Here is a 13,349-nt window from a genome sequence, read left to right as displayed (position 1 = left end):
GATCCACAGAGCTGCAAGTTCACCTGCAGTTCCATAAGTGCAGCAGGATTCCTCAGTTTATGTTCCAGCATGCTGCATGGTTTATACAGTGAGGTTAGCTTTCATCTTCATTCTATGTCTTGGGAATGTTCTGTATTCCAGGTTGATGCACGCAGTGACCGAACTGGGGAGGTCATCTTTAAGGACAACTTTGCTTCCTCAATTGCAGGAGTGGTAGAGGGGGATTACAGAATGGATGGTAACACCCAGTTAATCTGCTGTTCAGTTGATGGTGAAGGTAAGAGCATGAAAAATCCTTTGCAGCATCAGTGTATTAGTTTAAGCTAAGCAGAAATGCCATCAGAATTACCCACAAAGCATTAGTACTAATATATTATTTTGTATTGAATGTACTATACCTGCCAAATGCCTTTTGGGTTTCCATGTATTTTTGCCTGCCGAATCTATCATCATCCTTTGCAAAATCCAGGGAATAGAAAAGTCAAACTTTCCGCAAACAAGATTTTTAATAGTGTCTCCTGGATGATAAACAATCAAACCTGTTTTTTATATGATGACATGTGGGTCTACAAAATTCAGTTACTTAACAGAGGTGATCTTCCACTAATAGTGAAGCAGAACTGTACTCAATACATGCAGGGATACTTCAAGCCATGCTGTTAAAGTTGATTGGTGAAGGAGAAATACATGCGTGAGATCTTTTCAGCTTCTTCGTGACCTTCTTCAAGAAGGTTTGAAAGAGATTTATTTTTTTAAAAAAATACGTTGCTTGTTTTTTTAATTAGTAATTTAGGAAATTACAACCTTGTGTTTCATGGAAGACACTGTGATTGACTGGAGATTTTGTAATCTTATATCGTCAGATACTAAGGAAGTGAAACCTAGTTGAGATGCGAGGTATTTTTTATTCAAATTATTTAAATAAATTTGCTCAAACTGAACATACAAATAAATATAGTGGTCAAAGGAAGGGTTCCTAGGTGACTGTCTTAACCATCTGACTGAAACTCAGCGGTAATACAGGAGCCTGGCACAGCCTGTTTGGAGCACAAGTCCAAACACATTAAAGAAAGTAGCACAGCATACCATTCTTTATATGGACTCTTGAGTGCTTTTACCATACATCATCAGGAGAACCCGAGGCTTATGTTTGGGCATGTAATCCTTTTTTGCTGGGAGGTAAAGAGCCAATGAATCAGGCCATATTAATAAGCCAACTCATCTTGCATTATGCAGATGATACACTAGAAACCATCTTAGAAAAGCTCAGCTGCAGGCACCATCGACTGCAACATTCTGCCATGAGCTTCATATTTTCATTCAAGACCTTCTCAGTTTCTGAGCAGGACTGAGCGTGGTAGCTGCAGCTGATGTCATCGGCATAGATAAAGTTGCATGAGAGCGTAGCCGGCAAGTAATTGATATACGCATTGAACAGTATTGGTGAAAGAACTGAGCCTCGAGGAAGGCCATTGATCTGACACTTCCAAGAGCTACAACAGTTGCCCATATGTACTCAAAAGCCTGTTTTGGTTAAAGAGCTCTACTTCTTCGACTACCCAATGCAGGGCAACTCGAGAGAGTTTAAACAAAAGGCTTCTGTGCCAAACTCTGTCATAGGTGGTGGTCAAACCCAAGAAGACAGATCCCGTCTTTAGATTTTGTTGAAAACTATTTTCGATAAAGGTGGTCAAGGCCAGGACTTGATCACAGGTTTGTTCTTTCCTAAACCTTGTCTGCTCAACTTGCAAGACATCGTCCAAATCTGGAGCGTTTCGCTGAAGGATCAAACACTCAAACACCTTGAAAAACACTGACAGCAAGGATATTGGATGGTAACTTGACATATTGTAGGGGTCCTTGCCTGGCTTAAGAACAACAATAATCTTTGCTTGATGCCAAATGTGTAGTACCTTCTTCTCATTAATGACCCATATGTAGAAGTTAATAAGCCACTGTGACACCTTTCATCCAAGCTGCTTGAGGAATTCCAGCAAGATGTTATCATACCCCGCCGCTGTGCTTGATTTGATGCTTGATTTGTGCTTGATTTGATGGAGTTTGACTGGGAAAAGTTCTGTGATGCACTGGAATGTGTGTGGTTACCATTCCATTGCATTGTATACTAGGCAATGAAGCCTACCACTGATTCCAAGGAGCCATTTATAAAACCACATGCTTAGCTATACCACAAGGCTGTTGTCCAAGTTACATTCCCTTCCTGAGTGCTGAATACCAAGCCTTGCTCGGGAAATCCAAATTATCTGGTGACCTGGACATCACTGACCACCTGATTGAGTCTCTGGATGCTGCCAGGTTCACTTGGTGGAAGGAATCTATGGAGAAGCTCGACTTCACTTAATCCAGGCAGAAATGCTGGAACTTGATCCGCTGATTGGGTGCTGCTCAACAGCCTCCAGGACAGAATTGCCCACTGGTTAAGCCCAGCGAGATTGCAAGCCATCTTCTGCAGGTAGCAAAGGTCCCGCTGGAGAAGTGATTCAAACGCAAAGTATATGATGAATGGCACCAACTTTGACATCCGAATGTGGATAGGAGTCAACCAGAGGCATTCACCAAGACAACAACAACACTTGGCACCTGTAAAATTCCCAGACAAAAGCTTGGTCAGGATGGAGTAATGTTGAGAGTGCTTGTAAGTAACTTAAGACTCACCTAAACTAAACTAATTAAACTAAATATAAAATAATCTAAAGTAACTCTAAAAGAGAGATCTGCATTGTTCTATCACTCCATCTGATCAGTGAGGATCAACTTTAGAAAGAGAAGCTCTAGAAATGCTCCATATGTTCTAGAAGTCATAAATGTCCCTTTAAACATCCAGCCATGTTGTCATGGGAAGTATAGTGAGCCATATCCTCAGCTGGTGTAAATCAGCAGAACTCCATTTACTTTAGTGGAGCTACATCCATTTATGCCAGCTGAAGAGCTGACCCAATATGTTTTCTACAGTCAATCTGTTAGTAATGATTCATGCTGCAAAAGCTGAAGTCTAGAGGTTGCTGCTAAAGAGGTGCTTAAAATGCTCTGGGTTTTGTTTTTGTGCAGTACGTGGCTACTTGCCAGGCAGTCAGGAGATGAAAGGAAACTTGATGGACACCAGTGCGGAACAGGATCTGATTCGGGAGCTTAGTCAAAAGAAACAAAATCTGCTGCTGGAATTACGAAACTATGAGGAAAACTCAAAGGTACTTCTCAAAACAAGATGTAGGGCATGATTCTGGTCTCTCACGAGCGTAAATCAAGAGTAATTCCATAGCAGTCATTTAGTTTCACATAGGTGTAAAACTGGTGGAATGAGATGAGACTCAAACCCATAAGCTGTTGGAAGAATTAGAGTGCAACGACAATGTAAAATAGAGGTATCTTATGCAACAGGCCTGCTCCTTGTGTGTGTTCAGAACCAGCTCTTCTTCCTTTAATACCTAACATTTTCTCTACTTTTTTAGTCTACTTGGTGCTTTGGCTCTGCAGAGCTAATGGAGAGGGAGCTAGATTCTATTCTGGCTCAAGTCATTGAATGGTTAACTTAAGTTCTGATTGCAGAATCTTTATTGTTGGTGATGGGTTAGTGAGAAGAAGAATGGCACAGAGGTGATTATGTGGGAATCTGGCAAACAGATTGGGATGTGGCTGGGAACATTGACAGAGTGCAGAGGATCAGAGCAACCTTGGTAAAGGGGGGATAGGTATGGCGGGACCAGAGTTGTGTCGAGCTTTGAGAATAGGCAGAAGGAAGAGTAGATCCATACTATAGATGTAATGATTAAGGTCTGAATTCAGCAATGCACTTATGTATATGCTGAAGTCCCATGGGACTTGAGTATGTGTTTAAAGTTTAGGGTTGCCCCAAGCAACATCTCTCATGCTTTTCTAAATAAGGGTCTATAAAGAGAATCACAGTGGGCAATGAGGCATTGTATAAGTCAGATTTCAGCCCAGAGAGTTCAAAGAGAAGCCTTATCTAAACATTCTTAACAGATCTTTAAACTGTATGAAAGCTGCTGTAAAAAATCCCTTTCCGTGATGGAGAGAGCTAGCTCTTGGATGTATCTTCAGAACTGCTTTAATGAAAACCTTGCTGTTGTGACTGACTTGGTAGTGTGTGTTTTGCAGCAGGTTGAACTGAGCGCCCAGCTGAACGAAGTTGATGGGCAGAGGGGAGTGATTCCAGCTAACACCCAGCTCCAGACAGCCCTGTCAGTTAACCTGGGCTCTGACAGTCAGGCTGCCCACGTAGAGTTGTGTATTTCCACATCTAACGGTGAGAAATAATTTGCAGCTGATGATGGTGGTTTCTAGTAACCTCACATGCAAATGGTTTGGTACATTTAGCCAGTGGTTTGCCTGTCCCCTAGTTAGTCTGTCATTCTCAATCTCCTCTGTCTTGGTGCCTTCCTTTCCGAGAGTTTTGAATCAACCACGTTCCATCAATCTGAATAGGTTCTTCTGTGACTGCTCACCAGGGTATCTGAGAGTCTTGTTAGCTCATTACTGCTTGTTCCTTCTTTCATGCAATTGATACATGAAGTGAAGTAAAGCGATCATAATGATCCTTGTAGCATTCCTCGTGTCACTGGGAGGAGCGGCTAGAGAACAATGCACTGTGTGCCCCACCTGAGGCTAAGCATCCAGCTGCCAAATCTGGGCCTCAGCATAGAGGGCTAAATGTCTGTAATCCAAGCTCTCCCAGAAAGCCCTGCTGTCCCAGAAAACTCTCCCCTGCTTAATTTTGAAAGTGATGCAGAGTTATCACCAGAGGAGAACTATTAATTAACAAACCACTTTTTCCCCTTTCCGAAGACACAATTATCCGTGCTGTGCTGATCTTTGCTGAAGGGATATTCGAAGGCGAGAGCCATGTGGTTCATCCCAGCCTCCAGAACCTCTCTGGTCGCATTCAGGTTCCCCTTACCCCTCCCAAAGATGTCCCAGTGGATTTACACATCAAAGCCTTTGTGGGTTACAGAAGCAGGTAAGGTTGGTGGTATAGTACCAGTGTGAAGTCCTGTTTCCAATGTCAGCGGTCTTTGGTGTGGAACAGCAATGATGTAGCCACAATACCTTTGTATGCCCTTGTGTTGAAGATGTGTAACAAGTACAGTCGTTAATTTCTTCAGGCCTTGTTCCTATGCATCCTGACTCCTGTTTAAAAGAATTGGAATGCTTTTTTAAAAACACGAATGAGGAGCCTAATTTCCAGAGGTGCTAAACACCTGCAGCTCCTATTGACTTCAGATGAAGCTGTGAATGTTCTGCACATTTCAAAATGGATGCCCTACATGCTTAAATCATTAAGGGCCTGATCTTGTTCCGTTGATAGTCAACAGGAGGTTTGCCATTGACAGCTGTGGGACCAGGCCTGGGTGCTAATGGAATATGGGAAATATTAGCAAAGTAGGACAATGTGGTCTAGTTGCAATTATTATAAAATGGATGCACAACTATTTCAAAGACCGTTCTCAAAGATAAGTTATTAGTGGTGCACTGTCAGACTGGGAGGGTGTATCTCAAGGGTAGTAAATTTTTTTTTGTCAAGGTCCAAATTCCTTGGTCAAGCTCCAGACTCCAGAGAAAATAATAATAAAAACCTTCAATAATTATAATAAATAAGTGAAAAGATTTCGAGGTCTGTTCAAAAGAATCTGGCAGTCCAGATTTGGCCCACGGTCTGCTTACTGACTATCCCTAGCATATCTAGTTGGGTTCTGCAGGGGTAAGTCTTGGCTCTGATGCTATTCAAAATTTTTATGAATGACTTGGATAATGGAGGGGCAGAGTATGCTTATAAAATTTGCAAATGACAACAGGCTGGAAGGGGTTGACCTGGGTCCAGGATTAGAATTCAAAACGACCATGGCAAATTGGAGAATTGGTCTGAAATCAACAAGATGAAATTCAATAAAGACAAGTGTAAACTACTTCACTTAGGAAGGAAAAATCAAATGCACATCTACTAAATGAGAGGTAACTGGCGGGGTGGTAGAACTGCTGAAAAGGATCTGGGCATTATAGTGGACCATCAAATGAATATGTGTATCACAACAGTGTGATGCAGTTGCAGAAAGGACTAATATCATTCTGGAGTGTGAACAGGATTATAAGGCACGGCATGTAATTGTCCCGCTCTACTTGACACTGGTGAGGCCTCAGTCTCAGCCTGAGTATTGTGTTCAATTCTGGGCACCCCACTTTAAGAAAGATGGGGATAAATTGGCGAGAGTCCAGAGGAGAGCAATGAAAATGATAAAAGGTTTAGAGAACCTGACCTATGAGGACAAGTTAAAAAACGGGGCATGGTTAGTCCTGAGAAAAGAAGACTAAGGGAGAACCACTTTAAGAAAGATGTGAAAGGCTGTTATGAAGAGGACGGTGATCTATTATTCCGCATGTCCACTGAAGGAGGGGACAGGAAGTAATGGGCTCCATCTGCAGCAAGAGGGATTTAGGTTACATATTGGGAAATCTTTCTGTCAGGGCAGTTAAGCTCTGGAATAGGTTTCCAAAGGAGGTTGTGGGATCCTCGTCATTGGAGTTTTTCAAGAACAGGCTGGACAAACACCTCTCGGGGACGGTCTAGGTTTACCTGATGCTGCCTCAGCATGGGGGGGCTGGACTTGATGACCTTTCAAGGTCCCCGCCCTACATTTCTGTGATTGCGTATGGCCAGCACTCTGTCAGCTGCCGACTGTCCTCAACGCCCTGTGAGTTCAGTGTAAGTCCTGGGTCCATATTTGAGAGCAGAATTTGTACAAATCACTGTATAAATAAAATGCATCTGAAGTTGGATTTGAGAATCATATTCTCTTTTCATTTGCCTGCTGAGCCCAGAGTTCAAGGTTCTGTTTCCCCTGCTTCTGCTAGTGGTATCTCTTTACCAAAAGTGCAAGGCATGGTTGGGCTAGAGCAGGGGTCGGCAACCTTAACAAAGGGCTGTGCCCAGTCTCCCCCCCCCCCCGCACCCCTCTCTCAGTGTCTGCAGCAGCGTCTGCAGCAGGGGCGATCTGGAGCCCTGTTCCGGCGGCAGTGTCAGCAGTGAGCACGGAGTGGTGCGACTCCAGCCAGGACACTGCGTACCGCTCAAAGTCGGTGCATGTGACATTTTTCGCACACGTGCTGCAGGTTGCCAACCCCTGGGCTAGAGCTTCTCTTACTGTTTCAAGGGCCATCAATCTATTGCAGGAGCAATGCAGAGAACTGAATTCAGTTCTGGGCAGGGTTCCATTAATCTTTAATGTTTTTAATAAGTTTTAATTGTAGTTGCTAATAAAATGTCTCCAGTTTTACATCATCAGTGTATTGTCCTAGTGAATGTGATACTCATTGCAGGGATTGTGGTGACAGAGTCTGTGATGTAAAACGAATCATTCTGATTTTGTTAATGGAAGGACACAATAGACAAATGGCTGGTCTATTGGCAAATTTCTCTTTTTTTTTTTTCTTTTCCTTCTTTGGATTCCTTCCAGCACACAGTTCCATGTATTTGAACTGACAAGACAGCTACCCCGATTTTCAATGTATGCCTTGAGCAGTCCTGACTCGGCCTCCGAACCTCTAAGCTTTGTTAACTTTACCATCAGCGAGAGGGTGCAAAGGGTGAGTTAATGCTCTGCATCTTGTTTTTTGGTTCTGAGCACAGTTGCTGCTTTTTGTATAAGGTGAAGAGTTTGCAATTAACACAGGAGTCTCTAGAGCAAAGGGAAATAATGTAATTTACTCCACTGCTGTCAATGAGAGTCTGTGTTTAACAGGAACAGCTTACAGCTTGAGTTCATGCTTCTTTTTTTAAGTGTTGGCATAGCAGAAACTTTCTCAGTTTCCGGGCAGCTGCAGGAAATAACTGGTTAAAATCAGAAGTTCTAGTAGTTACTTGTTCCTTCGTTGTACTTTATCTAGTAGAACTTTCCTACCTTGCACTAATGGAAGGGCCCCATAGTGAATGACTGAATTTTGTAAGTTAGCAAACAGTGAGAAAAGTGCAATAAAGTACCTAGATAATTCATCTTACTTCACGGGTTTAATTCAGTTCAAATTCATAATGGATCAGCAAATGTTCTGTCGTTCATCATGGGAATATTCTGGGATGGCAGCTTACTACAGGCTGGGGTGAGAATTGGCCAGTTCTTGGGCATGGTTTAGTGAGCCTCTCCTGCGTATACATAACTTTCATTGCATAGAAATTACTGGGGCAAAAATATTTCTAACTTGGGTGATTGATGGCTGATTGATCAGATGTAATACTCTTCTCTAAGGAAAACTTTTTGGCTTTGTCCCTCTGAGCTCTGTCTATCATAGGTATTTCTGTGACTTCCATTACCGTAGTATCTGAGCACCTCACAATCTTTAATGTATTTATTCTCACAACACCCCTGTGAGATAGGGCAGGTCTGTTATCCCCTTTGTACAGATGGGGACCTGAGACACAGAGAGGCTAAGTGGCTTGCCCACGGTCATACAGGAAGTATGTGGCAGAGTAGGAATTTGAATCCTGGACTTCCAAGTCCTAGGCTACTGTCTTAATCACTGAACAATCCTTCCTCTGTCAGTTTCTTCTTATATATTATTTGTATTACTGGAGCACCTAGGAACCCTGGTCATGGACCCAATGTGCTAGGTGCTGTATAGACACAGAACAAAAAGATGATCCCTGCCCCGAAGGGCTTACTTGGCTTTTTCTTACTTACTTGATTCTCTTATTCATAATATTATACAAAATCATGCTTTGAACAGGCCGCTTATAACATTCCACTAGGTAGGAGAATGCAAAATGAATCATGTTGTGTCCAATGGGGGTGTTATGATCCTAATAAACTTCTAGTTGAGTTCCGTTTTCTAATAAAGACACTTTATTTCACTACCCAGAGTAGAATTATGTATATGATCAAAAGATGCATTGAGCATGTGCTCTGCAGCTCTTGTCTAGCGTATCCTATAATGTCTACTAGAGCAGGGGTTCTCAACCGGTGGTACGCGTAGGATGGCTTGGTGGTACGCGAGGCGTACCCTGCCACGCGCCACCGAATTCCCCCCCGCCGCCGCCGAACCCCCCCTCCAGCCGAAGACGCGTATCATACCGGTGTCTGCACCCCTGCCGCCGCCGAATTTCCCCCCTGCTGCCGAATATGTGTTTTCTACTGCTGTGGATTCCCCCAACCCTCCCCTGCTGCCACCGAAATTCCTTCCCGCTGCAGGGTTTAGGCGGCGGGTGTCGGTCCGTACAGGCAACCCGGACGGCTCCGCATGTCCCTGTGGTATAAATCCTGCCACTGAAATTTGTGCAATGGCGGGCAAGATTCGGCGGACAGTACTGCTCCCCCCTTTTTTTTCTCGAGTAGCAGTGGGGTTAGGACTAGTGGTACTTGACCTGATCCGACTGGTACTGGGTAAAAAAAGGTTGAGAGCCGCTGTACTAGAGCAAATATATTCCAGTCAGTTTCTCCATGTGAAGGGTAATGTTATGAATTTATTTTTCAAGGTTGTCATGTGGTTGAACCAGAGCTTTCTGTTACCAGAGGATGCAGAGCTCCAAAGCGCACCTTTTCAAGTCTGTTTCACTTCCCTGCGTGATGCAGGACAGCTATGCATAAAAATCAAACCCAGTGGGGAGGTAATTTTTACCCTTGCTCTATTGTATTTAGCTCTAGTCTTATTAAAGAGCAATGAAACGGGGGGAGGAGGGGAATGCCCATGTGGGAAAGTGAGCAGGGAGCCAAGGTACAAAGTGGAGGAGGGACCGAGCCGTTACAATTTCCCGGTCACTAGCTTTTTGCTATTTCTGTCCAGCTAAGAGTTATTTGTTTTATGTGACTGCATAGGCAGATGAAATGCTAGTGTTTGTCCACAAGGGCATGTTGTGCCCACTTTCCTATCTGGGAGTAAAATTCCAAGCCCAGCCAGTGATATGGACAATACAGCAGGGTGGTCCTTCAATTTTTGGAAGCAATGTATTCTTATACGGTGAAATTCACCCCTGTGCAGAGAGGCAGCAAAGAGCCTCTTGCACCACTTGAGCCCTATTTTGAGGGCTTAGGTGGGATGTAAGTAGGGCATGATCCTTGTGCTGGCCCTTTGCATAGTGATGCATTTCTCCCTTAGGCCCTGACCCAGAGTCCCCTGAAGTCAGTGGAAAGATTCCTGTTGACTTCAGATCTAGCCCATAGTGCTGAATTCTGGCAAAAAGTATCATTAGTGTAATAGGCCTTCTGATGAAAATCTTGATAGTGTTAAGTACTTGTAAAATAGGTCCTGTTTAATGGCTGGGGAGGGGAGACGTTTGAAGACGGGAAACCTGAAATTTCCTGTTTTCATATCTGTTAGATTTCAATCAGCACAGATGATATAGATCTAGCTGGTGACATTATCCAGTCATTGGCCTCCTTCTTGGCGATGGAAGACTTGCATGTGGAAGCGGATTTCCCTGCATACTTTGAGGAGTTGCGGAAAGTGTTAGTTAAGGTGAGCAGCGTTTCTAAATGGTGGGTGATCTGCTGGTGGATGGTGGCTTCAAGATTTGGTGACCTTTTTTTTCTCTCTTCATATCTTGGCTTTCTGTCATTTAAACCTGCAACCGTGGTTTGCCGTATGCTCTGAATTAAGAAGAGAGTGACAGCCCCTCATTTCCAAAGTTCCTTGCTGTCCAAAACAGGGTCAGGTCCCCTCCTGACTGTTGATTATTAGGACAATTCCCTCGTTCTGTAAACAGACCAGGAGATTCAAAGCCCATTGAAGCTGATGGTTCGGATCAGGCCCTGAGTGAACCAGGAAGGTCAGTGGGCCCTGAAAGTCTCCTCTAGCCTTTCTCTTCCTGGGCGAGGATCCAGGCATAAGGTTAAGAAGCTATTCCCTATTAAATCTGTGAAGTTTCTGTCTTTCAAAGCTAACCTCTCTCAGATTTGCATGGACTTCACGAAGTGCCTTGGTGTCTTTACTCTTCATAGGTGGATGAGTATCATACAGTGCATCAAAAACTCACTGCTGACATGGCAGACCACTCCAACTTTATTCGTAGTATGTTGGTTCGAGCAGAAGATTCACGCCTCATGGGAGACATGTGAGCAGCCATTGCATTTCTCCATGATTCTTTGTTTCTGGTGGCCAGTCATTGCTTTCTGGTAGAGAAGAGAACCCTTAGATAGAAACAGCTGCATGGATCTAAGCTGCATTAAATCTAGGTGCATATTATTTACATATGATCATTGTGTTCCTGATGTATTCTTTAAGCTGAGAACCAGTTGGTGGATGAGTCAGGCAGAATGTGGCAAAGATTCAGCATGTAGCTGGCAATGTGAATCAGCTGTGAGGTAGTGTTGTCAAGTTCTCAGGTAGGCCAGAAGGAATGTGTTGTGGCAAAAGGAAGGAAGCAGTATCTGGGCAGGGCACAACTCATCCTCTTTGGACTGGTGTGGGAAGGACTTTGAACAAGAGGCTGAGGAAGAGTTTGTTCTCCTCTCTGTTTTCAAGGTGTAATCTTTTGCTCTGAACAGCTCTGTCCTCCAGAAGCAATGGGCTAATGTCCATATCCTGACTGTCTGTTGCAAGAAATCGAAGATCTAATGCAACTAATGATCAGCAAGACTAACTGTTCTGGGGAAAGTAACTCCTTTTCTCAGCGCTCCCAATCACTAATCCAGAATTGAGGAGCAGAATGCTATTGGGGGAGGCATGTGAAAAACAGTGAGAGAACAGGGGAAATACATTGAGTGACTTAGTTTTTCTGGTGTAAGTAATGAGGAACAACATACATACAACATACAGGTGCGTAGTTATATTAGATGCCCTCTGAGGCATTCAGCCTTCTAGCTTTAGACAACTTGAGAACAGCAGGTAGCAGTAACCATAGTAACTAAATATTGTTGCTTTTTTACATTAACAAAACATGAATTGTCACTTGGTTTCCTTGTCCCTTGAGTTTCCTTTGTCTCTATTGCTCATTTTCACAGGAGAAATATGAAGAAACGGTACATGGAACTCTACGATCTGAATAGAGATTTACTTAATGAGTATAAAATTCGCTGCACCAATCACACCGAGCTATTAAATAATCTCAAAGCTGTAAATCAAGCTATCCAGAGAGCAGGACGGTTGCGTGGTAAGTCCAGGGCCGGGGTCTACTTTGGGAATTCCATTTTTGGCCCAACTGATAGATAAGGGTAGAGAACGGCACATCTAAGAGCAAATGCAGGATTGTTAGTGCTTGTCTTGAAGGCCAGATAAATTTTGTTAAATCTGGTCCAGTACTTAATAGTGGAAATCTCAATTCAGTTTTCAGCTACAGAGGAATATGAAATCTCTAACAGTTGTTTAAACTGAAGTTATTCTCACTTTTAAGACAAATACAAATTGTTTCTACAAGGTGTAAGATATATGCCTTAATCTCAAGAATCCCAGGAAATGCTGTTCAAATGTAGGATAGGCTTTAACCCGGATTGTGCAAATTGCACTGTATGGGCAGAGCACTGTGTGGCAGTGGGGTCAAGCCTGTGAGAGCAGCTTGCAAATTAGGACCTCTCTTTGTATTGGCCATGAACATTTCAATGTATGAAACTTGAAACTTCAAAGTATGGCTGAGTACAGAAGACGTATAGGAGCTGAAGCATAAATACAGTCTGAAAATCGATCCAAGCTCTCTTTACCTGAGCACTTTCTAAACCCTGTCGTAAGTTTTTTTTTTTTGCTTTTTTTAAGCTTTTCCCTGCTTGGTAAGTCATCAGCCGTATCACTACTGACCTGCACAAATTCGATAGCGTATATTCTGAAAACATGGAGATAGGTGAGGAAATTGATGGGCTGAGGACAGAAATTCAATGTCAAACCTAATTTGTTTTTTCTAGTTACTTGGCTGGAAGAAGCACCAAGTGCAATCCCTTGGTATTTCTGTTACACTAGTTACTTGCTAATGAATTGATCGTGTGTTGCTGGGCACCCTAGATTCTGATGAAAGTCAGCGAGTTTTGGATGCTCAGTGTAATTTGGGATTAGGCCCCAAATTTGATTTTGGGGCAACATTGGGGAAACAACTCAAAGCAGTTATCAGCTTATTGAGCAGTGTAAAACTTACACTGTAAAAATGGTTTTAATAAAAGTAGTAACTTTAAAAGTTAAATTCGAATTCTTCACTTTGGGCTCAGAACTTTAAAGGAGACACTCTCTGGTTAAATCAGGCTCTTGTAAAGTTTACTATGTAACACTTTCAATTATTAAAACCGACCTTTAAATATATTTTAGCTTTTGCTATTATGAGGTTTCTTTTTGCTTTTCTCCTTTTGAAGAATACTAGGCTGTTTCACTTGCACAAGCACAGTGTTTCATTACTTGCTTTGCAAGTAGGG

General features: G+C 43.0%; 1 protein-coding gene across 3 annotated transcripts in view; it reads left to right on the top strand.

Moving 5' to 3' along the window:
• Positions 1 to 13,349, top strand: part of BBS2 (Bardet-Biedl syndrome 2) — a 29,546-nt gene that overhangs the window by 14,234 nt on the left and 1,963 nt on the right. For 2 of the 3 annotated variants that reach the window (XM_067552028.1, XM_067552035.1), the window contains 9 exons: positions 142 to 277; positions 3,070 to 3,209; positions 4,138 to 4,285; positions 4,825 to 4,996; positions 7,488 to 7,617; positions 9,497 to 9,628; positions 10,339 to 10,476; positions 10,959 to 11,071; positions 11,961 to 12,109. In XM_067552028.1, the coding sequence (XP_067408129.1) occupies positions 142 to 277; positions 3,070 to 3,209; positions 4,138 to 4,285; positions 4,825 to 4,996; positions 7,488 to 7,617; positions 9,497 to 9,628; positions 10,339 to 10,476; positions 10,959 to 11,071; positions 11,961 to 12,109 (1,258 nt within the window). Of the gene's footprint in view, positions 1 to 141; positions 278 to 3,069; positions 3,210 to 4,137; positions 4,286 to 4,824; positions 4,997 to 7,487; positions 7,618 to 9,496; positions 9,629 to 10,338; positions 10,477 to 10,958; positions 11,193 to 11,960; positions 12,110 to 13,349 lie in introns of those variants that run through there. The other variant, XR_010920593.1, reaches the window with a different exon arrangement.

The sequence above is a fragment of the Emydura macquarii genome, unplaced genomic scaffold (assembly GCF_026122565.2).
Source record: "Emydura macquarii macquarii isolate MOO-44397 ecotype Brisbane River unplaced genomic scaffold, CSIRO-AGI_Emac_v2 contig_295, whole genome shotgun sequence".
Classification (NCBI taxonomy): domain Eukaryota; kingdom Metazoa; phylum Chordata; order Testudines; family Chelidae; genus Emydura; species Emydura macquarii.
The sequence above is the reverse complement of the archived record's forward strand: the minus strand, read 5'-3'. Positions and strand labels throughout refer to the sequence as shown.